The sequence below is a fragment of the Hippoglossus stenolepis genome, chromosome 17 (genome assembly GCF_022539355.2).
Source record: "Hippoglossus stenolepis isolate QCI-W04-F060 chromosome 17, HSTE1.2, whole genome shotgun sequence".
Classification (NCBI taxonomy): domain Eukaryota; kingdom Metazoa; phylum Chordata; class Actinopteri; order Pleuronectiformes; family Pleuronectidae; genus Hippoglossus; species Hippoglossus stenolepis.
In genome coordinates this window covers 9,622,104-9,650,088 of record NC_061499.1, presented here as the reverse complement: position 1 = coordinate 9,650,088, position 27,985 = coordinate 9,622,104, and the positions used below count along the sequence as shown (strand labels likewise).

General features: G+C 44.1%; 1 protein-coding gene across 1 annotated transcript; it reads right to left on the bottom strand.

Moving 5' to 3' along the window:
* Positions 1-2,553: 2,553 nt before the first annotated feature.
* mylipa (myosin regulatory light chain interacting protein a) lies at positions 2,554-20,354 on the bottom strand. The gene is made up of 7 exons (XM_035182990.2): positions 20,078-20,354; positions 18,072-18,262; positions 8,792-8,977; positions 7,120-7,317; positions 6,857-7,021; positions 5,599-6,016; positions 2,554-4,220 (listed from the first exon to the last, which is right to left on the bottom strand). Exons 1-7 carry the CDS (start codon positions 20,162-20,164, stop codon positions 4,026-4,028), a joined length of 1,440 nt encoding a protein of 479 aa, XP_035038881.1. The 5' UTR covers positions 20,165-20,354; the 3' UTR covers positions 2,554-4,025.
* Between the last annotated feature and the right edge of the window lie 7,631 nt (positions 20,355-27,985).

Here is a 27,985-nt window from a genome sequence, read left to right as displayed (position 1 = left end):
AAAAAAGAGGTATTAATAAAACTTGTGTTAGTCTTCATCCTGAAGGTTAAACACAGAGTCCACACAGAGAATGTAAAGCCTGTGTCGTCTGTTATCGCTCAGACTCTAAATATAACTATTACAATCTCTAAAAGGTGACGTGCAAACGATGACACTTGAAATTCTCTGCATAGGGAACATTGTTGAGACTGTTTCAGTGGCCGGCTGGTGGACCCACGTGCACATAGACAACACACACACACACACACACACACACACACACGTTGAGAGAGGAAACATTCCCAACGCCTCCAGCAGAGCTCCGTGTTCCCCTCGGCGGTGTGTGTCACTGGGGCAGGCAGATGTGAGAACCACATGGCCGTGGGCGCACGTGAAGATGGTGAGGCTCTTTGAAGCTCTCCTCCTGGCACGAGTTGAAATGATGACAACTTAAATATTCCATTTGTTTCATCCCTCTGAGTGATGCAGGTAATGAGGATGAAGGAGGATCTTCACCGTCTAGGGAACACGAGCAGCTCGGTGTTGTGAAATTCAAACCAGAAAGTTGCAGCCAGATGACGTCTCCACTCCGTCAGCAGGCCCCGGCTTGGGCACGGATTTTGCCTAAATATGTAGAAGTGTAAAAATAACAATAACAAGCTCAAACTGCGGAGAAGTAGGTCAAAAGTCATAAGCTAAAAAAGCATGGCAGGTCTTCAGAGACACAGTTTGACATGTTTGGACTTACTCTGATTATTTATGCTTCTATTTTCTCACATGGACTTCCCTCCTCTTGTCTATTAGATTAGAAACTATTCACCACCTCCATCCGTGTCTTGTAAACATGTCATTTTGGGAACGTTTGCTGAAAGGCTGGGTCACAGAGTCATAAACACAGTCCTGCTTCTACAATGCTGAAGAAAGTTGTGGCTCCAACTATTGTTTATCTGCTGTGGAGGTTAAAAAAACACATTAGCGTGTAGGCCGGTCATCTGTCTATCACATGATCTTCATACGGCCACAAACCACCATAAAACTGTAATTGACATTTGTTCCCCCCCTCTCAGTATCTATGCATTACCTTCACAGAGGAGGTGACGTGTTTGCTTGTAAGCAAGATTTGTTGAACAGATTTCCTCGAAACTTCATGGAAGGACGTGGTATTAGTCATGTGGAGTATTTTAACAAACCTGAACTAACCTCTCACTTCTCATTTTCTATTTGTCCTCTGAAGTTTCCCTCTGCTCACTGCAACCATCCACAGTTTGTTGGTCATTTCTCAACGCGGGATTAATGCAGCTGTGTGTAGTTGTATTAGACACATTTTGGATTAGTGTGACAAAAGCAGCTGTTCACAGATTTTCACATTTCAAAGAGCTTATGTGCTTACAGCCCTTTTTGGGGGGTTTTCTAGTAATATATCATAATACTGCAAGCGTAACTACTTTTTCTCCTGATGTTACTTTTCCTGTTTTTAATGCTTCGCCTGCGCAGAGGTCACGACATCATCCTGTCACTGTCGACTAGTGTCACTGTTGTGAAGCCAGATCTCTTTCATTCCACCTCCTCGTATCTTGAGGATAAAGTATAACTTCACAGTCAGATTTGATCCGATGCTGCTTATTGAGTTTTGCATGGCTGACTGCTAATGGCAGCCTTCTTCATATGTGCCCCCCACCCACCCGTCAACATCGTCCTTGCAGTTTGTTTAATGGCACCAAGCCCCTTTAACATCACAGTCCAGCGGAGCTTGTCATTTCTCATCAACAGGCAGAGCCGCTCCGTACCACAGACGGTGCGACTTTCAGCAGCCTCTCCCAGCCTGATGACGGCAAGTGACACGTTGACCTTTCAGTGTTGCATCCACCTGGGGTGCCGTGGAAACCGGAGGAGCGATGTCAAGGCAGGTATCTGACACAGCCCCACACGCTTGAGGTTGTTGTTTTCAGATCCTGTCCTCACCGTCATAGTCTGGAAATGTGAGACCGGGTTTTATCAAGAGGTAAACTGATTCTCCATTTCAAGAGTCAAACCAGATATCGTGACTGATCATTTCATGTTTAAAAAGGACTTCCATGTAGTTTTATTGTGAAAAACTTCCTAGTAAGTCAGTAAATCTGCCCTGTGAAGCAAAGGCCTGTTCTCATGAATGTTACATAAGAGGAAGTGGCTAATAGACGCGGTGCAGTGGTTCCCAAAACCTTTTGGTTAAGTTACAGATAAAAACTCCAAGTTACCGCCCCCAAGAAGGCCATGTTTGTATTATTGTTTCTTAACAGGATTATGCAAAAACCACTGGAGGGATTACTACGAAATTTGGTGGAAGGATGTGGTCCGAGTCCATCTTTCACTTTCGTTAACATTGTGAGAGAGGTACTACTGACTTGTACCCATTAAAATCCTCCGTGCACCTTTCAACCCAAGTTCAATCCAACACACATTGATTTTACAGCTTCTGCATAAGTTCCTTTTAAAAGCACAAAATAAGTTTCACAATCAGCATTTGTTTTTAAAAAACAACTTTATTAATACTTTCTCTTTTGTTAAAAGCAGAATATATATATATATATATATATATATAAAAAGATTTAATCCTAAGAGTTATCTTACAGAGCATATCGCGGCTTTTGCTTCAGAAAACAGAAACAAATTGCTACTTGTACAACGTGAAAAATAAAAGTCCTTCCCCTGCAGTGACTGAGCTTAATCAAGTCAGCGTTTTAAGTTTTCCTTTTTCTTACCAGAAAAAAAAGCAAGTCTGTGGAAAGTTCATAATAAACAGTGATGCTGCTACATTAAGGCCAAATCCCCTACAGACAAAACAGAAAACTTCCTTGGTAAAGTGACAATGTTGGTTTTTTTCTCTTCCTTTTTTTCTTTTAAATATATAGTATTTGAAATTAAATAAAACGTAATGAGCTTTTCAAAAAGGAAAGCAAGTATTGCACAGGCAGATCTCCTAGTACCCTTTAAAAAATATCAAAAAGAACTCACTAGTAAACCCAGAGAAGAAAAGAACATCCGGATTTCAGAGGAAGCAGCTGCTCTGGATGGTTTTGTTCATAAATACAAAAAAATAAAAAAAACAACTGTTTCCTAATTTCTACAGAGACAGAAAAGGAGCAGGAATCTATGAAACCAGGCTCGTTTTGGACAAAAGTGGCAGTAAATCACCAAGACCCGTTTCGAGGTGATGGAGTGTTAGCGAGATACAGCTCTGTTTGGGCTAAAAATAACCTACAAGACGCCCAAACAAGGCAACGGTGGTCCCATCACACATTATAGTACACAGTGCTGCATCCAGAGCGACGCCGCTTCGCCTCCAAATCCATCCTCATTGGCTTCGGAAAACATTGGACGTGAAAAACAAATGAAACCGACGAAAAATAAACGCATCTCACTCTGTTAGACGATAAAATTCAGTTCTCAAACAGTTTAAAAAAGAAAAAGCTTTAAAATGAAAAAATAAATAATGACTCAGCTATGTGGACAGTTTCGCTGGCGTAAAACTCAGAGGTGCAGCGTATGGTTCGGGTTCGGGGGCTAGGAGCCTGATATGGACCAAATAATACAAAAAATCTAAAGCATTATTCACAAACATACGAATGTTTCTTTCTGGATCAGATCAACTGATGCAACAAGTCAATAAACACGGACAATACGAGTCTAATCTAAAAATCATACTGTGGCGAGGGATGATGTTTGAAATAAAAAAAGGATTTGGACAGAATATACACAACAAATGGCAAAGACATTATGAAACAACTAAACAAAGTCGTCCAGAGCGACAAATGGAAAAATAATAATAAAGCACTCAGTTACACACACACACACACACACACACACACACACACACACACGCACACGCACAAGCTGAAGGAGTGGTTGATCTTTGATTATGCTCAGAGTCTCTATGTGTGATAGTTGCAGGCAGGAAACGCTGAAGGATCAGAAATCAGTCCTTCCTTGTGAAACCAGAATCTGGCTGGTTTCAGGTCCAGGGTGGTCAGGATGCAGTTTGGTGTGTTTTTTAGGTGGAGTCGTCTTCATGTGTGGTAGATCTTATGTTCGTACTCTGTGGGGGTGCAGGTGTGAGGGGACGCCGGTTCCCTGCGGATGGGTGCGGGGATGCTGCTGTGGTGCTGGTGGTTGTCGGTCAGCGTCAGGTTGAGCAGGCTGGTGCAGGTGGGCAGGTAGACGTGCTGCACGTGCTCCACGTCGCACCGACACACGGGACACAACTGAGGGAAGAGAGAGGACAGGGTTAGCATCACAGTGTATTACAGGGACTTTAAAGCCATAATGGATGAAATTTAAGACGCATGTCAAGTACGACAGATGTGAAGGAACATGCGAGTCCCATGATTACTTTCCTATATAATTAAAGGTAATGTGAGGTCGCCTAGGAGAGAATAACCCTGGAAACACCACGCCATCATCTTTCTCACAGCCTAGCTGAGTGTGCTGCTATAAATACTGACCAATATGTTAGTAGAATCAATCATCAGTTCCATGTTGGTCTGGTTTTGTAGTTTTATTACAACGTGTGAGTATCTGTATCGCTGAGAAAGTACTACAACTAGCCAAAATAGTACTTTTAGTTAATAAATATAATTTAACGAGCAATGGAAATAGCGTTAATGGACATGAACATAATTATGACCTACGTAAACGTTTTTAAGAGTTAGGTTAGTATATAACATATTGGAAGAATTTAAGATTCAGATTAAGACTTTTTATCAACTTGCAGAAACTTTACTATTAGTATTTTACATCTAAATATTAGTTCACCATGAGAAAACTGTGTGTTCACATGTTTGGTTGGATGTGATACTAGTGATCACTTGTGCTTCGAGCCAGATTTTAAGTGCTCCAACTAATGAATTAATACTCTGGACCCTTAAGGGGCCCATTTCCCTTAACCAATAAATGATAATATGCTTATCCAGGAAATTTGGCATTGAATCTTCTTACGAACTCGTAAAATAAGAGTTCATCACACACACGAGACAAAATGTAAAACCAGCGAGTGCAAGGCAAGAGAGTAAGTGACCACAATCAGTCGATCTTCAGACTCAAGTCGACTCATTCAGGCAAATTATAAGGCATCTCTCAGGTTATTAAAGAAATATTTGTGTTATTATTAAAGAGCACGGTAAGTTAAATCATGAACATGTGTTATAATGAGATCATCCTTCTCTTGTGTCGAGTTTCTACTCATTCGCACGTCTGTAAGCTGGGGTCACGTTTTTCTCGGCTGCTATAATCCCCACATAAAGACGCACTCACGCACTCACTCACAATCTGCTTCCACAAAGATGTAGGCAACATTTAGCTGATTAAGTGAGGGGACAATCAGGTCAGCAGAGTGTAAGCAAAGCTTTGGATGTTGCTTAAAAGGCCATAAAGGGATGAGAGGCTGTAATTAAAGAGCTTTGGTTATAACTGCAAACACAAATCATGCCGAGTGTCTTAAGTCAAGAACCAAACAAAAAAAACAAAGCACAAATCCTCTGGTTTTCAAGCTCCTGCCTGGTTTGCTAATTAACGATATAAGTGGGTAGTGTTGACGTCAGCATTTATCCTCAAGTGGTGCATGGAAGAAGTCTCTAGCCTCACCTGAAGCTGATTTGCGCACGTCTGGCAGCACACCATGTGGCCGCAGGGGCAGAACGCGGCGTCGATCTCCTCCTCGCAGCACAGCATGCACAGCAGAGCCTCCCGGAGCTTCTGCAGCCTCTCCTGCAGCGCTCGGCTCTGCTGGCAGCTGCCACAGTCCAGCCCCTCGTCCTGCTGGTCGTCCCTGGTCGGGGAGCGCGAGGGGGGCGAACGTTCGCCGGAGCGGGACACCAGGTCCGAGACGCCGGAGTTGTAGAGCGTGCGGCGGGCGTGGTCGTACACTTCCTTGGAGGTGCGGCGGATGTCGAACACGTATTTCTTGCCCAGGTTGATGTTTTCGTTGAGGAAGAGTGAGGCCAGGTGGCCCTTGAAGTCTCTGCTGTACTGCATCATGACCGCGTTTGTTACCGTGTCACACCTGGAAATGAAAACAATTCATCCATTAAAAAACTAGTTCAGACGTGATAATTTGAACTTGAATCTGCAGCATTTGACCCGATTCTGCCTTCACTAATGGATCTCTCTTATATCACTTCCTCGCTCACTGCAGTGTGTGTCTGCCTTTATTTAACATCCCCCTCGCACTGTTTATATAGATGACAGCTCATGTTTGTACTGTTGCCACGTTCACCACAGTGAGAGAAACACTGGACACTTGTTTCTGAGCAAGCAGCTGAAGACATGCCTGCAAAAAATAAAAACAATCTGCCTCCCTGAGCTGAAGCCCCTCCCTGAAACTAAAGCACACGGCTGTCCTTTGTACCTTTCGACTGAGCTCAGCCGTTTGAATTGTCCCTGCTCAATGCAAATTTGACACAAGCGCACGCGAACACACTATGGAAAGGAAAATGCCTTCATGTTCCTTTTCACTAAAGATTGTCATGTGCGAGCCACACTTCCATCAGGTCAAGGACATGTTTTCATGTGAGCATGTGTCCCACTTTGCATGAATGTGAACCATAAACAGAGGACAGGGGCCAAGTTAGTGGCCAAGCAGAGCTGCATAAGGTCAGGTTTTCCCCCTCATCTCATCTACGAGAACAGACGGCAATAAACTGCTTCCATTATTATTACAAACTGTGGCTGGGAGATTAAAAATGTAATTTTATTATCTTTGCTCACCTCATGAGGTGAGCTTCAGTCAACTGACTCCAACTGTCTAATAATCTAAAGGCAGTGTTGATTTATTGGAGGGCAAAGATATGATGCATCAGAGAGTATGAGAGTCACTGATCTGGGGTTAAATGCCAAACGTCACCTGTAGAAGGCGTGCGTCTCTGTGATGGCCCGGTACAGACCGCTGGCTGCTCGGTTACTTATGAGCTTGAACAGAAGCACCACGCTGTCGTTTGTGTCCTTGGTAACCGTCAGATACACAGTCTTCCCCGACTGGGTGGCGATCTGAATGATGGGATAGCTGACTCTAAAAAAAGGACAAAGAGAGAAGATTGTGTAAGACAAAAAACAAACCACATAAAACATCCATCACTTTAAACAGGATAACAAGCCGGAGGAGCGTACCTGTTGACTAAGCTGAAGTCCTCCTTGCAAATGGCAATTCCCTCGGGGCCGACTCCGATGGCCATCCGCTGACCGTGTGCGTCCCGAGCCCAGTGCCACTCCACGCCGTAATGCTCCAGAGAGGAGACCAGCTGCAGAGCCTGATACTCCACCGAGCCCGGACTCGAACCTTCGAGAGCTTTATGTCTGGATATGACACTGCAGCAGGGGGAGAAGAGAAGGGCGATCCTGTTAAGTATGATTATATAAAAGGAACATAGACTGCGACAGGTGGGTTATAAAAGCAGAATAAATGTAAGACTGGGGTGTTTTTGCTGTCAAGGTTGAACACGCCTGCAGGCAGCGAGCGCTGATGTTAAACTGGTACATATGAGATCAATGCTTTTAACTGACATTGGTGGGAAATGCATAACGGCACATATATATATATACACAGTATTGATCCACAGTTGAAACAAGATTCTATGAAAGTCAGAATTTAGCTACTTGGGGAATTCATAACATGCCCCTGCATACATAACAAGCTGGGGTTAAGTGTAGGTGCAGCAGTGAATGGCCGTGCCTGCTGTCGCAATACAGCATATGGATGAAGTTTAATGTAGCGTGTTGGGCAGATGGGGATTGATAATGTATAATTTAAAAAGCGGAACATTTGAGGAACAGCGCCAATGGTTCCAGAAGGCACTTCAAATGGAAACGCTGCGGATGTTCCTGGATAAAGGCCCAGAAACTTGTAGGCAGGAGAGGCGCTGCTGCGGAGAGGGATGTGGAGGGATGGGGCGAAGTCTGGAGGAAGAACCCGGTAGAGTCGGACAAAGGGGCGTATCCGAGATTTGCTGCGGGATTAATTCATCGATTTGATGGAAAAGGGCATATTTAGGGGACTGATATCTATGAGTGTGTGCAATGTGTTGCAGCTTGGTTGAATTCAAGGGGACTGTGGCGTTTCATTCTCGTTTACGATGAAATCACATCCCTGTTGACAACATCTAAAAACATAAAGGAGGGAAATTTCGCCACCCACTTTCTGTTTGCTGAGAAAACATTCTAAATGTACAGTCGGGGCTTTTTGTCAGAGGAATTTTGCAAACACGCGCTTATCTGATCTCCTGTCAACACCTCCGTTTGGCTAGTGTGTGTGTGTGTGTGCATGCTTGCATAAGCTGTCAAACAGGATTCACACACACACAGTCTTATCTAAAATCTGTCAGCTCAGATATAAAGGTTTCCGTGGCTTACAAAGCAGACATGACGAAAGACTGTCAGTTCAAATCAGGTGCCTTTTTAATACTTCTTCTAAAAATGTCCTGTCCTTGATCACCAGCTGACACTTTAAACCATTCATGGCTCATTGCTATGATCCATTATTTCCTTTTCATCATGTCTTTATGGAGCAGACTCCTGCGTCGCTCAGAGGTAGTGAGGGGGCAGAGCGTCAGGGGAGCTGACAGTGAAAAGGTCAGGTTCCAATGACTGGCCAGAACACGTGCACCTATATGAGCCATTAAAAATCCTTTTCTACATCCGGTCTACTTGTGTGAATCAACCCAAATAACAGCAATAGTGATGATTTCAGGTCACTGTGATGTTTGTATTGCAGTCAGATGAGGACAGGGGAGAAGAAGATCCTGAGTTTGGAGGGTTTCTGACCGGTGGGAAAGGGGCTTTGTACCTGTTGATGGTGGCGGTGCTGGGCTCCTCTCCACACAGCTTCGAGTAGCAGTACTGCGCCGTGTTTTGGTTGTAGTCGCCGAACTCCGCCTGTGCCAGGAGCGCGCTCAGCTCCTCCGCTTGTTCCGAGCCCATTCGTAGGTGACCGTTATGCAGGTCCTCCTTCACGTGCATGAAGAAAACGTGTCTGGTGGAGAGAAACGACAACACAACAAGGGTCAAAATGGAACTCTATTATTGTGGTATATTACAGTGAAGGCATTGGTGAATACGTTTAAACTAAACTACAAAATAAACAAACGTTTTTCCTCCAACCAGTGTTTCATGTTTAATGGTTGAGGAGTCACGACGTCTGGGGGCAAACACACCAGCAGGTGGTCAATACAGGGGTAGAATTTCACCACAGACGGCAGGTGTGTGTGTGTGTGTGTGTGTGTGTGTGTTGTGTGTGTGTGTGTGTGTGTTGCAGAAGGAAAAAGGCAACTGCGATATTTGTTCAGTTGTCACAGTGTCTCTACTTTCGCTTCTTCAAACTCTTCCTCAAAACACACAATAACAGCTTCCTATGTAAGAGTGAATTCACTATAGAATCTGAAAGTGGAAGTTAAGAAAGGGAAAGACGATATACTGTAAGACTAACTCACATTTTTCTGCTGTAGAGAAAACACTTAACCTGATGACCAACTGAGCCTGTACAGTATCTGCTGAGTCACCACAGTGCAATGTTGAGATACAATTCCCATTTAAAAAAGGCGAACATAGTTACAAATAATCTTATTTCACCAGACACAGGGAAAATCTCCTTGTTCAAAATAAAGCAGGTGTATGAAGTGATAGTCAGCCAAAATAGTTCAAAGATTAATAGTGGTCAAAAACAGCTTTTGTTGTTATTTGGGCTGAAGGTTTAAAAATCGGAACATTGAGTTCTGGTGAGGCCAAGGAAAACATCTAAATTCTCAAAAAACACGAGCCACGGCACATCAGGGCCTTTCCATTGTTTTGACCAGGAGATGTGAGGAATTCTTTCCGGGCAGCAGCAGGAGACGAAACGTCAAAAGGAGTAACACCCTGACTGACTCCTTGCATCACGAGGAGCGTTGAACTCTAGTAACCTGGACACATGACCCGTGACACAGTAACCTAAGGAGATTGAACAGGCACCGACATGCTTAAGGATACCTGCTGCTGTGACCACAAACCTGCCCGGCAGCTTTCTCCCTGCTGGTGTCCATGGTGACCAGAGATCTTTAATTTTAAAACCATGACATCATTCAATTCCATTTTCTCTCTTCTCTCCCATCACCTAAAATAACCAGTGCAACTCATAGTGACATAAATAAACCCCCCTGACCACACATTGTATGCTCTCCATCTATAATCATTCTGAAACCATCTAGTCACAAGACTTCAGCACTATGACCTCAGCATCCTGTGCCGACAGGTTTTGCTGTGAATATTTTAACCCACCAGAGACTGAAGCAAACTGTCTGAAACGTTTCCACACAAAAATCCCCCTTGGGCTCCTGTTCTCTCTGAGGCACGATGCAAAGAGACATTTGTGCAAATTAGGGAACATTGCGTCTTTAGGATATTTGTTTAAAAAGGACATTGAGTGGACGTAGCACACATCCTGCCTCTCCAGACTCTTGAGGGAGCGGAGCTCCCCTGGCGGCTGAAAACGCACGTGTGTAGTGTAATCCGCTTCAGTGTGCAACAACAACACGGACACGCCTCGTCCAACACGCACATTCACTTTGCTTCCAGGGAGCATCAACAGAGGCGCAGGCAGCTGTGAGGCACACAAACAAAGCCAGTTTACACCACCCCTGATCAAGCCAGACCATAACAACGGAGCTCCATAGCTGACGAGCCTCAGGCATAACAAACAGCGCTTTGATTTGGTGTTAAACATCCCATTCCCCGCAACACACTCACACACACAAACAATGCCCTCTATTGTGTCAGGCCCAGCAGGCGTCATGTGACGGAGCGCTGCTAGTTAGCTACCTGCCTGACGCAAACAATAGAGCTGACTGGACTGGGAGTTTGCTACAGGGCGCCGAGCGGGAGTCACTATAGGACAAGCAGCGGAGGTTACTCTAGTTCAGGCAGGGGATTGATAAGAGGTTAATGTCGGTCACTGGGCCACTGAGCAAGGCATTAAATCTCTTTAAAATTTTCAAGGCCTAGCCTGTTAGTGTGGCGTTGTTGATTCACTCCACCAGTCATCTGTGACAACGAGGATTAGATATATAACTTTTCGCCACTGGGTCTGGGGAGCGAGACACCTGAATCCTGCGTGGCCCAGTGTTGTGGGTTCTCACATGCGTGAGTAAACAGGTGTAAGTGCTTTCCAGAATTCCTTCTGTTACGTAAACATCTATCACACATGGAATGGTATCACAGGTTAACAAGCCTGTCTAGAGGTAACTCTAGTACATTGATAGCCAAGGGCGTAGGAGAGGCATCAGATATGCATGTGACACGAGGAAAACATGACTGACAACAACCACTTCAGATCCAGAAGCAAACAGCATATTTCTACCGTTTCTGCTAAACAACTGCAATTTAAACAATGTCCTTCTGTCTCCACTTGCTTCTCCTCTACATTAAGCAGACAGCTTCTCAGACAGCTGTCAGAGGATCATCTGCTCAGGTGGCGTTGTGCTGCCTCAGCACCTGTCGAGCGCTGCCCCACGCTCAGGACATGAGAGAAACAAATGGCCACAAACACGTGTCTCTGAGGCCAGTATTCTGCGACAAATATCGAAAAATGACTTTCCCAATAGCCTCATTCAGAGTGACAGGATGTGTTTAAAAAAAGATCCTTTACAAACCACTCAGGTTTACACAGGGCCGTAACCAAGGTGACAAGACAGGAGAGAAAAGAATGAACACATGACTCCTGTGCTCAAACAAACGGGCAGATGATGCAGAGAGTCTAATTCACTGTGACTCACATGAAAGGGACCGGGCTCGACAGAAGAACAGGACTTAAATCTGCCTCGTGCTGTGACAGATCTCACTCATTAGCCTCTTTTCCACAGCCTGTTCAAGGCGGGACTGTGGTTCCTTTGATCCGCTTTGACTTTCTGTACGACACCTTGTGAACATGGAATTTTGTCATTCAAAATTCTAAGCGTTGAATCACTTTTCGCTTACAGATGAATACAGAACTGTAGTGGAGCCAAAATGACACCTTTTCTAGTGTTGCAGGTCCCTCCTTTGTTTGGTATTGGTATTCTTAAGTAATTAAGTCATCAGTTTTATTTTCCTCCCCCCCATACACAGTTTGTCTTTGTGCACGTTAGCGACGGTCCAAATGTTTTAATCACTGCAATCCCAACAAAACCACATAAGTCAACCACAAACCATAACAAATGTCTCTTTCTATTAAGTGTTCACCCTCTGTTGAGACTTTTAAAACTAGACTGAAGACCCACCTGTTCTCAGGCTTTGAACTGCCCATGCCTAAATGTTATTTACTTGCTTTTAGCCTGTTTAATCTATTTGTATGCCAAAGGATGGACTCATTCTAAGTTTACTGGGTGGCTCTTACTATTCTATGACTTTGTTTTTATCTTCTCTCATTCTATTGTTATTCTATTGACTCCGACTAATCTTTGATGTTGCAGCAGAGCGGTATCTATATATAAATGGGGCTAATAGCAGCTACTAGACCCCTCCGCTGTGCGTCAATATTTTTGGCGAGGATGTTGTTATAGTCTGCGCTAGTTATTCAACTAGCTATCCAATAGCATTACGCAAAAACAACTTAACCGATCTATAGGAAACTTTTGGATGGGGCATGACCTCAGGAAGAACCAATTCAGTTTTGGGCCGCTTTACAGGACCACTATTTAGGAGTGGGTGCAATTTAGTAGAGATCCAAATAAAAATCTGGATCCTGATTGGTTACTTTCTAAAGGTGACTGTTCGGGTATTTGCTCTCCGGAGTGTCGATTCACCATTTCAAGGGCCGACATCCGTTACGAGTCCGACATGTGCAGACTGTGGCATGCATCACTACGGAGTCATCTGTGAAAAGGAAACAGTGCAGTCATCAGAGCATTGTGTTGTTCTCGTCCTCGAGCCTGGCCCTCGCTAACACGCCAGACACACAGACTGAATGTCAGGAAGTCTCCGCTCAGACCAAAGTCTCCTGTCCCACTTTCCCCGTTTCACATTGTCTACACCTCCTCACCGCTTTGTCCTGCATGGAAATCAAAGGCTGACTCATTTACATTCATAATACTGCTGCGGATGCCAGCAGAGCACGGGAGATATAGACGCTATTCAAAACAGTGGAGGGGGAGAGTGGGGGGGGACCATGTGGAGAGCTGCAGCGAACTTTGAATACTTGATTGCCTGGCTGGAATAATTCAATTAAAGCAGGCCTGAAGACTGAGAAAGAATATCTGAAAATAGGTCAGTGGCTGCAGAGCTGAGCTAAAGGGGATGATGATCATTTCATCTGCACAGTCTTTGAACCGTGAAATTCAAAACACCAAAATATCCCGAACGGCTGAGTTTGTGCATTTGACACACATTTGCACAGTTTTTTAATAAACTGTGGGCCAGAGGAAAGAAAACCTTTGAGTAAGTCAACTAAACTTTCTGCCCGGCTGTAAAACCAAACTCAGTCTATTGTTTTCTCTCAACTCCAGTGTGTATACCCACAGCAGTAAGTCAGCTGGCTCAGTGCACAGGAGAACAAAACGTCCCCGCAAAGTGAAACCTAAAACCTCTGCCTGGAGACGGCAGCTCATCCAGCCAATCAACAGTAGCATTTCAGACCTCATCGGCCGCGCTCTGCACAATGCGATTTGTAAGCTAGTCAAATGACATACTGCCAAGGGCTGTGTGCTGTGAGGTTACTAGCTGTCAATGAACTATAGTAAACCCTGCTGAACGTCTTCTTCTGAGGAGGTGTGGCCTGAAAGGAAAGTCAAGCGACTGAAATACTTGCTGAAGCTTTGTGTAATTCAGCAGAAAGTTGTAAAATGGTAATTCTAAGCACTAAAGATAACATACAAGGCCTGAGAAGTATACAGCTATAAAACAAAGAAGCCGTTTGTATGATGATTGCCTCTGGTAACGGGCTGGGGCTTTGTACTGGATGGTAAACTGGTGATTAAAAACCAGCATCTGTCCCTAAGTTCAACAATTTGGCAATTCTTGGGCAAAGGCTATTAATATGTCTTCAGAGAAGGCAAAGCAGGGCTCGGTTACTCGGGTTCAGAACAATTGACAGAAGAAAGAAACTAATGTGGAGGCTAATTAGCGATGGTGGAGAATGCAAATGTGTTGTCTGTAAACCTTCCTTTGATTTTGCCGACCTGTGTTGCCGAGTATTCGGTTGAAGTCGAGTCAGCAGTCACCAGAGAAAATGCTCTGGTCACGGTTTTCCTGGGCTAACTAATGCAAGTTACAACTATTTCATGTTGTAAGCTTCTTTTGTGCAATGCCCAGTTGTGCTGCACAGGAATTGTTGTGCTCGTGCAGGGAAATTAATCACCCTTCATGCAAATGTGGTGGTACATCCATGCAAAAGACTTCAATTAAAAACGTTTCCCAGTTTGTCCGTGCAGCAAACACTACATAGTGCTGGAACCTAGCCCACCAAGCACTGGGGGAAAGGCAAGGAAAACCCCTGCACAGATCAATAGTGTGTCACAAGGCGAACACAAAGATAGGCAAATGGATTAGTCTCCATCCCCCCATGACGAGCATGTCTTTGGCCTGCGTGGTGAAGAAGACTCGCATGTGATCACTGGGTCTTTAAATTTGGATTTTGTCTAATAACCTTATATTTTACTTCATGACAGAATTAGTTCATTTAATCTTCATGTGGAAAGAAAACAAGTAAGCCTGCATGTAAATATATTTTTGATAAACTCTTGCTGAGATGCAACAATTAAAAAGAAGTAATGATTAAACTTGTTTGGTTCGGCTGCAAGTTAAAGATAAGCTAAGCCCCAATAAGGGGTAAACAGGTTAACAATTGGGACCTCTGATAAAGCCTGTGCTTCAAGTTGTGCCCTCCGAGGGTATCCAAAGTTTGCCTGATCAGAATACTAAATACGAGGGCTAATGAAGGGGAAAGATTCACCTATTTAAACCAGAAACACCCCCCATAGCAAGTGGTGTTAAATGGTGCAGATAAGATGCTGTTGAGGCCCTCGGAGCAGTCGCCCTTAACCAATAAAAAAAAAAAGTTTCCTGTAACATCACACATCAGTGGATTCGTCGCAGAAATACAGATGATTGCAAATCAGATGTTTTATAAAACAACAAACATCATTAAGCTGTTGGAAGCAACTTGCAGGGCAAAACTATCTCAAACTTCTGGAAGGTTTGAACAGAAGCTCAGAGGTGAAAAAGTCACATCAAGAGCCAATTTTCTACAATTTACAATAAGAGAAGTTCATATAGAGGTTCGAAGGAATGAAAGTACAGAAGAAAGGGGCCACAGCTTAAATTAGATATGAACTGCACTTTGGTTGTGTACCATAAAATAATCTTACCAAATACTTTATAGGTAACATATTACAGATAGAAGACAATCAGACCAGACTGTGTGATATCAGCAGTCTGTGCCACTCTGCGGTTTCAAATACTATGAAAATTTGACTTTGAGTCTAGAAAGGATGCTTTCCAAATATAGCAAAGGTCGTCCCTACTAAAGAAGAGAACTAATTAACACAAAGTGTTCAAACAGTCAGCTGCATGTGAGCAAGAGCACTCAAGTGAACTGCTGGGCTTTACGTGGCAGCGCAGTTCACAGCCGCTTATATAAGCAGCTCTGTGCGCGCTCAGTCCAGTGCAGGTTATGTAATAAACCCTATAAGAAGGGCGTAGATGGGGCCCACCCCTCATCTCAACAGAGAGTTGTGGCACCATATAGGCTCCTTTGCATACATTTCTAAGAACATCTACTCCAGCCCACACACACACGCACACACGTTTCAATGACTCTTAAACTTGTTTACCGACTAAGATTATCTTTAACTTTGCTTTCCACTGTAAATATAACACGCATGCTATGAAAACTGAATTTTCTTCACGCAAGAATTAGAATAGATCTGCAAAAAAAAAAAAAAAAAAATCACTGAAAACTGCCTGCAGGCATGCAAGTAACAAAGATGTGCAAAAAAGGAAGGTTTTCTGCACATGTAGGTGGTGAGGAGGCCTGCCTGCCAACACGCCTGCAGTCGGAGCAACTTGTGTGCACGACTTAAGTAGGTCAAAGGTGAGAGCACAAGAAATAAGGGGGAAAGGACCCCAGCAGATCCTCAAAGCACCAATTTGATTTAAAAACATGAGGATGATTGATACATAACATTAAATACACATGAGTAATTCACAGAAATGCCATATATATGTATATTCATGACCCTTGTAAAGGCAGTATAGTCTCCACTATACATGCGACGCTGCTGTCCACAGTTACAATCTCTCCCTCATTTCTAAACCCTGAACCCAGTGTGTTTTCTGCCCCACCGCTTTAATAAAATCACATCTCATGAATGCTGCCAAAATGAGCAGACAACTAATAAATAAGTGCCATGCGTGAGGATCTATTCGCAGCAACTCCACGTACCCCTGCCTGCCACCTCGCATCTTTATCTCACCTTTTTTCACAACCCCCATGACCCCCGCCCGACGCCAGCCATCTGTTGATAACCCCTGCTAATCTAGTGGAGGTCAGAGCACAGGCAGCCAAGTATCCTCCCCCTCCGCCGCTGCCGCTCACTTTCTTCTTCTTCAAAAGGGCTGCCAAATATGGGCCAGTGTATGAAGAGGTGGAGAGTGAGATGAGGGACAAGGAGGAAGTTTCAGGCCGGGACACTTTGTAACTAACAGAGATAAACAAATTTTCTTTCTTTGCAAGATGGAGCGGGGTTGATATTTTTCCAGCGAAGAGAGGGAGGGACAAAGAGCTGATGGTGGCGGGCAGTGGGTGAACTTGGGAGAAGACAAGAGAGCCGGCTGGAATGCCAGACAGAATCCTGGCCAAGGCAGATACATGTCAGTTTAATGAACAGCACTCGAGGCATGCTGTGTGTGTGTGTGTGTGTGTGTGTGTGTGTGTGTGTGTGTGTGTGTGTGTGTGTGTGTGTGTGTGACATGGAGGGCGAGAGCAGCGCGGCAGAGCTTAAAAAGACACCAAAAGATCTCCCCCTCCGGTGTGCCTGCGCTCCAGAAGCAATCCTGCAGCAGCAAACACTTGTGACACTGCCTGGAGGGAAAACAAGATCTGCAGCATCCCACCAGATACACAAGTTTCTTCTTCCTTTTTGTTTTATACACAGGTTCCTAGGGCAGCAAACGCACAATCTACTTATAACTTAAAAAGTGGGGCTGGGGGATACGGAGTCTGGATCTCGTGTTGTTCTGACTACGAGCTTTGTGCTTGGGTCGATACGGCAGAGAGGGGAGATGCGACTACAAGATGTTACTTGTTATGCAGAGACTAAAAGCAAAAAAATATACAGCCAACATATTTCAGCTGCACATTCATTTCCTGATATTTTCAGTAACAATCACAAACATGATTATGAAAACCAGCTGGGGCAGTGACTCGTGATGGTGACATATCCCTGTGAAAACAAAAACCGTGACAACACCCTGCACTGAGCCTGTGGCACAGTTTCCAAACAGCATCTGCACTAATGTCAGACCGGGGGCTGTGCTTTTGTTGGGACAAAAATGGCCACAAAACAATCAACACAACAAAAAGAAGCACGACAGAAGTTATTCTGAGTTGAATGGGGGCAGTGGCAGAGGTCTGTGGCTGTCACACAGAGGGTCCCCGGGGGGTTAGCCTCGGAGCAGCACAGCCCCAGAGCTGCTGGATCACATTTCCTGTCTGGTGCAGCATCAAAATGACCTGTAGTAACCCCGGAAGGGCTCAGCGAAGAGGTTACTGCAGGGCATTCCACTGTACTGGAAACAAAGTGATCAGATTATGCTCCGTGAGCTCGCTAACGATGCCTTTGTTTTCTCTAGCATGTGTTCCTCATTGCGTGTCATGCGAGGCCATAAGGAAATAAAACAATAGACCACATTTAATTTCAGAGGCGACAGGCGGATCTGCGGGGAGTAGCTGTGAATGTGTCATTAAGAGGAAGCGATTAAACACAACTGTACGTGCTAATTTGTCCTATTTCTTTGAAGGGGATATATGTGAATGTTGTGTCAAGCTGTCACAACTAATGTGACAGCTTTCATGCTGCGCACACACAACGGCCGTGCAGCGCGTGAGCCGGTAAACAAACCTCGTCTGTTCCTGCAGAATGAGATGGGGCTCCACGAAGAACTTGACCCGCAGCCTCAGTCGACACGGCGTCACGTTATCCATCTGCTGGCATATGCGGTTCCTCAAATTCAGCCACAGGTTCTCGCCTTTGCTGCCCGTGAACTGCAGCCCAAAGTAGTCCACTTCAATTATGCCCAACTTTCTGCAAACCTGGGGGGAGAGGACAGAAGGGGGTCACAAAGGTGGATTTTAGACAAAGTGTGCCAATTAAACAGAAGTATTGTGTTTCACAGAATCCAATGTGTATTTAAATTCATTTCATTGCTATAACTACACAAACCTGCATTGTCAAGTTGGAACATTTGGTAAAGTCCTAAACCACTACGTCCACTTTTGTGTCTCCCTATTCAACCCTTCCCATTTCTATCATTGTACTTACTTGAAAGTTGTAGTATCATATTCTAACCCATCTCAGAATTCGTTTTTTCTTGGTTCATCAGGTATGTTCAGTGTTTTCATGTCATGTGGCCGTACTATTGTTTTACTCCATGGGAGAGGGTTACAATTTTACTGGAGAATAGGTTTTTCCATTTGGTTTGTCAGAATAAATGGAGATCACCTCCAACGACATTCATGGTCCCGGATTTCCATTAAATAAATCACAAGGCAGATGTCGCTACACTCCACCGGCTACCAAATCTCTTTAAGAACTCTAAACCCAACAGTGTGGAGACAAGTGAAAGGAGACATATTGGATCATTTAGACAGTTTTGCAGCTCCTGTAACAGTTGGCAGCATTGCAGCACCACAGAACAACGGGTAGAGCTTTGAGATTTAGGAACAAGAAATGTCCACACACCGGTTTAGGCTCCTACAAATGTTTTAATTACTTCCCAAATAACGTTTCGACCCTTCTCCAGCTAAATCCTAATTCGTGGGAGCCTCAACTTGTGTGCCGGCCTACTGCTCAACAAGTTTGGATGCACATGTTTTCTACAATTTTCAAGATGTTTTGCAAACTAAGACGTCCTTGACTGAGATAGTCCACAGTCACTGGAAAGGCGGTGAGATATCAACAAGAATTCCTGAACAGCGCTCGTGTGTTTCTCAGAGGAGAGAAGTGCTTTCACCACTTTGCTCCTGTGGATTTGATGCTGCCCTCACACACACACACACACAGATAAAAGCATATTCCTCGGCTAATGATAGGGTGCAAGTGAACTTGTTGGAGGAGGATCTCCTGGGGTTAAATAAATAAATAAGGGGGCTCATCAAACCCACAATCCCACGCCCCCCTCACCCGGCAGCGGCCTTTACATAACTGCTGGTGAGCGTCTGCAGGGAGCCCGGAGGCTGGGATAGAGCTCATTCATACCCAGGGCAAGTTGGGAATATGGCATGCATACGAAATAGCTTGGCACTTTATTAGCAGGGGTTGGAATAAACAACTTAAGGCAGCAGACGAAAGCAGGGGGTGGCAGAAACTTTTTATGCAACATAATGCATGATCATAGTTAGAAGGGGAGAAAACCAGAGTGTGAGAGGGGGAGGTTCAGTGAGTGGAGGAGGATGCAAGCCTCCAGAAGAATGAACTGAAGTAACCTTTACAAAGCCACAAGCCTCTGAGTGAGTGAGCGAGCGAGCTGTGCAAGTAGAGGTCACTTTATCATCAGTGCATCAAAACTTTTCCTTTTTTTTGGGGGGGAGCATGAATTTTTAAAGGCTACCCTGCAGATGCATGAGTTTTTTTTTTGCTCATCGTGGGAAAGAACATTTTGTGCAACAAGCATGTGAGGATGTTGCTGCTCAGAGACGAACTTCACACCGATTATTGTGCAAAGCAGCGAGAAAGAAACAACTTGTAACACAAAGCAGCATCAGACTCCTCGTGATTATTTACTGGGATGAGACATAAACAAACAAACAAACAAGATAAAGTTGAGGGCTATTGGATATTTTAAGTTGAGTAAAAAAACAGCCCGACAACGTGATAATACATAAATAAACGCGACAGGTTTTCCTCACCTTATTCAAACAGTCTTCCCCGTTCGCCTTAGCATCAACTTCCACTTCCATCACCACCGAGTCCGGACGAGTAACGTGGCAGAGCATTTTATTTCCCCTTCCCCCGTGTCCTCAGTCGGTCTCTGGGTGTGTGTGCCACCCTTCTCAGACAGTCCCACAATTCTCGAGCCTTCTTCAATTTAAAAAAAAAACTAAAACAACCCAGCAGCCCCTACATGAATCCCTCGTCACTTTCTCACCCTTTCCCTCCGTGTGGCGAATCTGCGGCCACCAGCTGTAGCCTATATCAATGAAATGCCTCGCTCGGCCACGCCCCCCCCCCCTCGGCAGCGGACCAATCGGCGCCGGTTTGATGGAATCGCTGCGGCGTGCGAGCCAATGAGAAGTCGCGTTACATGTTCCCCTCCGCTCGCAGCTCGTGGAGTGTGTGCGTGGGGAGGGGGGAGAGTGAGTGAGTCCACAGCGCCCCCTTGCGGTCCACCTGTCCTCCCCCTCCTCCCCCTCACCTGCTCAGACATGGCGGGGAGCCTCCAGCAGAACCTCGGGGTGAGTTTAATGGCGCCTCCTCGGTGTGTGTGAATAATGAATGACTTTTTCCAGAAATAGGAGCGAGAGCGGGAAGACGTTCCGCCCCGCGAGTCTGCAGCTTCTGTCCGAAGCTCGTATGAATGTTTCATGTCGGCAGCCACGTTGTTGTTCCCACCTGCAGACCCACTTCTTACCTGTGCTGCTGCTGAAGTGAAGTTCCACCTGAAACAACTCTTTGTGCCATTGAACCACAAACACCTGTTAAAATAACTATATGACTGGACTGTGTTGAAATGTTTCACTACTGACTTCACACTTCCTGTTCATGTTGATCTATCTATCTATCTATCTATCTGTCTATCTGTCTGTCTGTCTGTATATCTATCTATCTATCTATCTATCTATCTATCTATCTGTCTATCTGTCTGTATATATATATATCTTTCTATCTATCTATCTATCTATCTGTCTATCTGTCTGTCTGTCTGTCTGCTTTATCAATCTACTATCTATCTATCTATCTGTCTGTCTATCTATCTATCTGTCTATCTGTCTGTATATCCATCTATATATCTGTCTATCTATCTATCTATCTATCTGTCTGTATATCTATCTATCTATCTATCTATCTGTCTGTATATCTATCTATCTATCTATCTATCTATCTATCTGTCTGTCTATCTATCTATCTGTCTGTCTGTCTGTCTGTATATCTATCTGTATATCTATCTGTCTGTCTGTATATCTATCTATCTATCTATCTATTATCTATCTATCATCTATATATCTGTCTGTCTATCTATCTATCTGTCTGGCTGTCTGTCTTTCTGTCTGTCTGTCTTTCTGTCTGTCTGTCTGTCTGTATGTCTATCTGTATATGAATCTATCTGTATATATTTATGTATATATCTATAAAACGAACCTGAGGAATATCCAGAAAACTAAATATCTGCTTAGTTCTTTTTTTTTTCTTCAGTTCCTTCCTCTGTGATAATAAGTGGAAGCTTCTTCCTCCAGTGCCTTCACTGACTTTTAGATAAAGAGTTTTAATTATTCAGTTTTTAGTCAAGTTCTTCCACAACACCTACTATTGTCTGATGCATTATTCAGCCACAAAAAACAGAGAGGGACAGCCCGGGCAAAAAGTGCAGCCCCACACTCATAGTTTCTTACTATAGGGGGACACGGTGTTAGGCCGAGCTCTGCTTTTGTCAGCCAGGGGACATTTTAGATTAGAGGCAGTGTCTCTACATATTTTTGTGCTCTCTCTCTCTCTCTCTCTCTCTCTCCCTCTCTCTCTCTCTCTCTCTCTCTCTCTCTCTCTCTCTCCCTCCCTCTCTCTCTCTCTCTCCCTCCCCCTCTCTCCCTCTCTCTCTCTCTCTCTCTCTCTCTCTCTCTCTCCTCTCTCTCTCTCTCTCTCCCTCCCTCCCTCTGTCCCACCACTGCATTCCTGACGTAGCATCGATGACTCAGATACAACAGGACCCAGGGGGAGTCTCCTTTCTCCGCTATTGTATTAAAAGCTTTTACATGGAGACGAGGCTCTGTTGTACGTGCTGCACATGCAAACATCAACTTCACGGGCCTCAAGTTTTCATACTAATTGAACAGTGTGTGTGGCTTCGTTTATCACCGAACTGGTTTTAGTGTGAAGGAAAATGAGGGCATGCAATTCTTACAATGACGTCCCACTGAGTTATCATGGAACAGTGGTTTGCATCTGACATCGCTGATCACCACAAGTATTAGTATGTTAATTTGGGCTGCTTCTGAGATCATAACTAGAGATCAACCACTAAATATCCGAAGATATGAGCGTTTCCTGGACATCTTGGAATCAGTGTTTATATTTGCAATATGCACCTATATGCAAACTTTAATTTTTACAGAGTAAGCTATGCAGAAAAGATTGTTTTTACATGTAAAGATTTACATGAAGATCAACATTTTACATAAAAACATGTTTGTTTTCTTAATTCAAGTTCTGTATAGTTGGTTGCATTTGTTTTCTTTTTATTTCTCGAAACATTTATATTTATATTAAAAAAACATCAAGCCCCAATTACACTAACAACATCTTAGAAATCCTTGCCCATTTTGTTACATATATCAGTATCAGACATTTTTCACTACACTATTGGAATTGGCCCCGTACCCTTGTGGCTCTGATCAATACAGTGACATTCTCTTGGTGTCAATGACTTGCAGCCTCCCTCAAATAAAAACTGATTTCATCAGCTCTGACAGTTACGTATGTATTTCTCTGTGTGTGTGATAAGGCAAGTCAGGTTGGAGTCAGCGGGGGTTAGTGCTCTTTTGCCCGGAGGTGAGGTAAGGAGGTGTGCACTGAACGAACGGAGAGACGGGTGGTCCGAGCGGCCGCCGCAGCCATAAATGGAGAAGCAGAGCAGATAGTGGGTGATCAAACATCACTGTCCACGTGGGACTGGAGGTACTCACTGAGGAGATGACACCCACACACACACGTACACTCATGTCCTGCACGTACAAAGCACCTGCAGGCTGGTGGGAGTATTTGCAGATTTGTCGTGGTCCAACTTTGTACTCATAGAGGATTTTACTTTTTTTCTGAAAGTAAAATACCAATGCAATTCAAAGAGCTAAAGAACTGGAACAAGATGAGCAGGGGGAAAACAAAAACAAAATATATCCCCCTTGTGCACATCTAGGTCAAATTAGGGGATAGGGCATCTTTTTTTTTTTTTTCGCCATCTGGGCTCTCGCACAGACACAGACTATTTGCAGACACATGGTTCGAGGCTAGGTACGACGACATGCAATGTGACATCACTTCCCTCTGAGGCAAGTCACCGCTCACCGACTGGAGCGTGAACGCACACCCATGTGGGGGATTCTGCATGTGTGCACGAGCGTGTGCACATGACATCACGGCGTCATCACTGCCCATCTCCCGAGCCAAAGCTGTGCCTCTTGAAGCACAGATTATGTCAGAAAGTGCCATGCTAGCAGAGCGGCTGTTGTTGTTTTCGTGGTAGCCTCGATTTACGTTCTTTTCATCCCCGTCAATCTGAAAGAGGAGCAGCACTGGACGGCCGAGACGTTAAGCCAAAGGAGAGGATTTGTTTGCCCAAGTATGAGGAAAGGCCAGAGGGCGAGCAGCTCCTCTGAGTCTGAAAAGGGTCAACGGCCATGGTTAACCGATTCCGAAGAACAGTCGTCACCGTCTGGATGTTCATCAGGTGAAGATTCGTCGTCAGATTCAGATACGGAGGCAGAGAGTGCGATGAAGAGGAGTCAGAGGTTCAGCCGTTCGTTCAGCTTTGGAGAGGATCAGCAGCTACAGCCAGAAAGGAACGAGGACGGGGAAGAAGAACCCTCACCAGAGAACTCTAAAGGAGAACCTGTCACGGAGCAGGTGACGACGGAATCAGCAGCAGAATTCGTGCGATTGGAGAAACGGGACAACTTCAGTGACACAAATGTAACGCAAAGATCAGGTTTGTTCAGGCCTCAACGATTGTGGCTGGCGATGACAAGGTGCCTCTCCCTCCGATGGCCTCCTTGTCTGTCCATCAGACAAACTAACAGGAAATTAGCCTATCAATTGGACCTCGACCAATCAGAGGACACGCAGTTGTCTTCCACCTCCGAGTCATCCAATCAGAGCTCTTCGAGCACATCCACCTCGGACGACAGAGAAGTGACATCGGTGAAACATCACGAAGAGGAAGTCGGGAGCATGGTGGTTAAGAGCGCCCCACCCCCTCGTCGCGGGGTTTCTCGTTCCTCCCCCAGGTTGCCTCGAGCCAGACAAGTTACAGACTCCGTGTTGGCGTCTCTGATCTTAGAGAAAGAAATGTTCCTGAAGATCGAGCTGGTGGATTCGGGCAAGGAAAGGGATGATTTACGCTACCGGGCAGAATGGAAGCTGTCAGAGAGAACTAAGGAACTGGCAGAGGGTGTGTGGCTGTCCCGAAGCCAAAAGAATAAATATGATGGATTGACTAGTTATGGTAGTGGGTAGAGGTGTGGTTGCCTTTGACGGGGAGCAGACTTTATATCGCGACACCCATCAAGTTAGATTGGTTACTACAGATTTCAGTGAATAACCAATAACGTTGGTTTTGCATGATGGCTGTGTAAACTGCCGTGTGCTGATGCAGCTGCAGTGAATTTATCTAACTAATTGCAGATGCTATTTCCAGAAACGCAGGACTGTTGATGGTTATTTTTCCGCCTTTCTGGGTCTCTCGGAGAACATTTCATGCATGGCTAGTTCTGTGTGTTGGAGGCGAGGAAGACCCAGAATATGTCATGCGATTGTGAATAAAGGGTTTTTTGCAATGTAGGTTTTCATTTTTGCTTTTTTAAGATAATTAATTCGGAGTAAATAAAGGTAGATAGTGTGTAATGAGGCTGGAAAGGGGCACAAAATACGATTTTACATCAGAACAGAACAAGTACACATTACACACATTAATTACAGCTTAGTGTGGTTGATGTCTTAGGGGAGTGTGAGTTGAAGATGTGTGTCAGAGTAACTACATTTTCTAAGTGCTGTATCTCTTAATTAATTAATTCAGTGGATAGTTTTTCGCAAAAAGCCCCAAATTTAACAGACCTTGATTACAACATTATGAGACGAAAGATAATAAGGTTTTCCTCAATTTCCATCATTCCATCCACACTTTCTGAGGCAGTCACATGCGATACGACGCAGGGTGGCTGCACAATAATGATGTTACATGACAAGTGTTCTCATTATTGCTGCTTTTCCTAATAGAAGCATCCCTCATGGTAATGTGCATAAAGCTGGCAGCTATGTTTTAACACGCATGCACACGCCCTCACCAGTTTTTACACGATCGAAACAAAGGGTCTGACAAGGGATGTGTACTGCTGTATGTGTGTATCCTCTCGAAACAGTACTATTACTCACTATGACACTATACTTATAATTTCCAGAATGCAAATTGCTGGTTTGTGTGTCTCTTTATTTTTTTAAGCTGTTTAAGTCCCTCTCCAGCGGCTTATTACACTCTTAACACACTGCACTCTTCTTTGTTCTTTAAAATTACATATTCAAAAGGTTTGTTATGAAAAAATTCCCCTTTCCTTCCTCATTTTTGACAGGGATCTATGAATATGCTAATATGGACCCTCACCCCGCACTCGAGGCTCACCTGCAGTGTTATGAGCCAGAGTGTGGATACCCGTCCCGAGCCTGTCTGCTGGGGCTTGGTCACATTGGCTGGGACGTTCAACTGGATTTTATACACTATATATGACTGTAGGGAAAACATTGGTCTCAGGTTCAGACACAAAATCTGGCTTGGTTAGTTTTCTCTCTGGCTTGGTCGGGTTCGCACATAAAATTGAGGCACAAGTCGCCCTCTTGCAAGAGTTGTTTCCAGCTACTGAGCCCAACCCACAAGTTGACAGGATTGGTTTATCAGTTTTGTGACATCACAAACCCTGGCTATTGGAATTTGTTTTCTTCTTCAGACCGGCATTTGTGCACTGCAGTGTTAAGGTGTAAATGCTCAGCCATGGCGTTGACTGCTTATTTAGCCCCAATAGTTTTTTTTCTCCATCATGTAAAGGGCACAAAAAAACGAACGCTCGTATGCAGTAACCGTTTTAATGACACTCTGAAATGTATGGGTTGCTTGCCATTTTAAAATTTCTACTTCATTTACATCCTCATCATATCCAACACATGTCATCCACAATGCAAATTGATTCATTTAACATTTCACAACAAATTGTTCTGTCACTGGAACAATTATTCTGTTTTCTCATCCGTGTGGCTGATTATTGTAATGGTACAAAAATGGAGTGTATTTGCATTTAGGGGCTGATAATAAGAAGTGCTGGGGAAATGGAGGAGTATGAAAAATGAATAGAATGGAGTTGGAAATGAAAACACAAGGAGCTAGTTTTTTTTTGCCTTTAGTTTTACTCAGTCATCAATAATGTTGTCTGTGCTGGGAACCAGTGTGAATGTGGTGCCTATGATGTTGGTGTTCTGCTGACAAAGTGTAAATTTAACTCATGCGTTGCTGCCTGTGGAACCACATGTAACTCACAGACAGATTCAGCCATAAAAGTGCATCTATATGCTTTTGTCTTGGCCAAAACATAGCATCATGCATATTTCTAAAAATATGTTTTGAAAAGTTTTCATCTGAAGAGTTTAACTGGTGCATTTAAATACGGAGGAGCGGAGGTTGACGAAGCGTCTGCAAAGTCAACATGTGCATCTGTAAAATAGGACGAGGAGAGAAGAAGAAATGAGCCTCGTCCGTTGTGAGCCAGGAGTTTCATCCCTGAAGCAACAAAACGGCCTCATTAGGCAAACGAAACATGTGCCTCAGACGATGACACGGGGTGTTCGATGATAACTTGACTCCTCTTGGGCAAAGTGTCATTAAATACAAAATGTGTGACTCCTTATCTCTGAATCACTATAGAGCTCTGAAATGAGAAAGAAACAGCTACTCCACGACTGATGAGAAATAACAAACCGATCACAACAAACCTATCAACTGTTCAGTGGATCTCCTTGAACGTGATTAATGCATCTGATGTATGTAAATTCAATTGCAATTAGTTACTTGAAAGTTTTGCCCTTGTTGCTAGGTAATTAACTATTAGGTTTTAAATAATTTTAGTTATAAACCTTGCGGAGAAACCATTCTGCATGTTTAGCCATTGTAAAAGTGCCTGAAGAAACATCTTCCTATATAGAATAGAAAAGTGTAGGTATAGGAGGTATATTGATATAAGTATAGTATAGGAAATAGTTCTGGTTAGCCTCCTAGAGAAATTAATTGGGGAAATTGATCTAAATTGGCAGGCCTGCAAAAGTCCTACAGAGCCAGTATTTTACATCCATATATAATCAGTAATATCAATAAGGATGGCTTCATGTTAAGAGAAAAGGTATTATCTCATTACGAGTATTTGTTTTCGTTGCACAGTTACTTCTGCCATGGAGGTTTTCATTGGCGTTTGTATGAGACGTTTGTCTCTCAGCAGGATTACTCAGAAACTACTAAACAGATTTTCATTAAAAGTTGTGGAGGGATGGGGCGTGACCCAAGGAAGAGCATATTACAATTTGAAGCGGATCCAGATAAACGAGTCGACCCAGGAAATATCTTTCATTTTCTTTAACCTGGCCCAATAGGGTGTTATCCTTGGTGGATATATGCAAATAAGTCCAAATTAGTTTGGTATACGCAGGATATTTAAACGTGGGTAAACCCGATAAAAAAGGTAATTGACTCCTTTCCCATAGAGGAGTTTGTGTCTTGGTTTTCCCCCCCCGTCACTGTCTTGCCAAATCAGTGCGTTCACCCGGGTGTCACGTTTGCACCACTGCCGATCGGAACC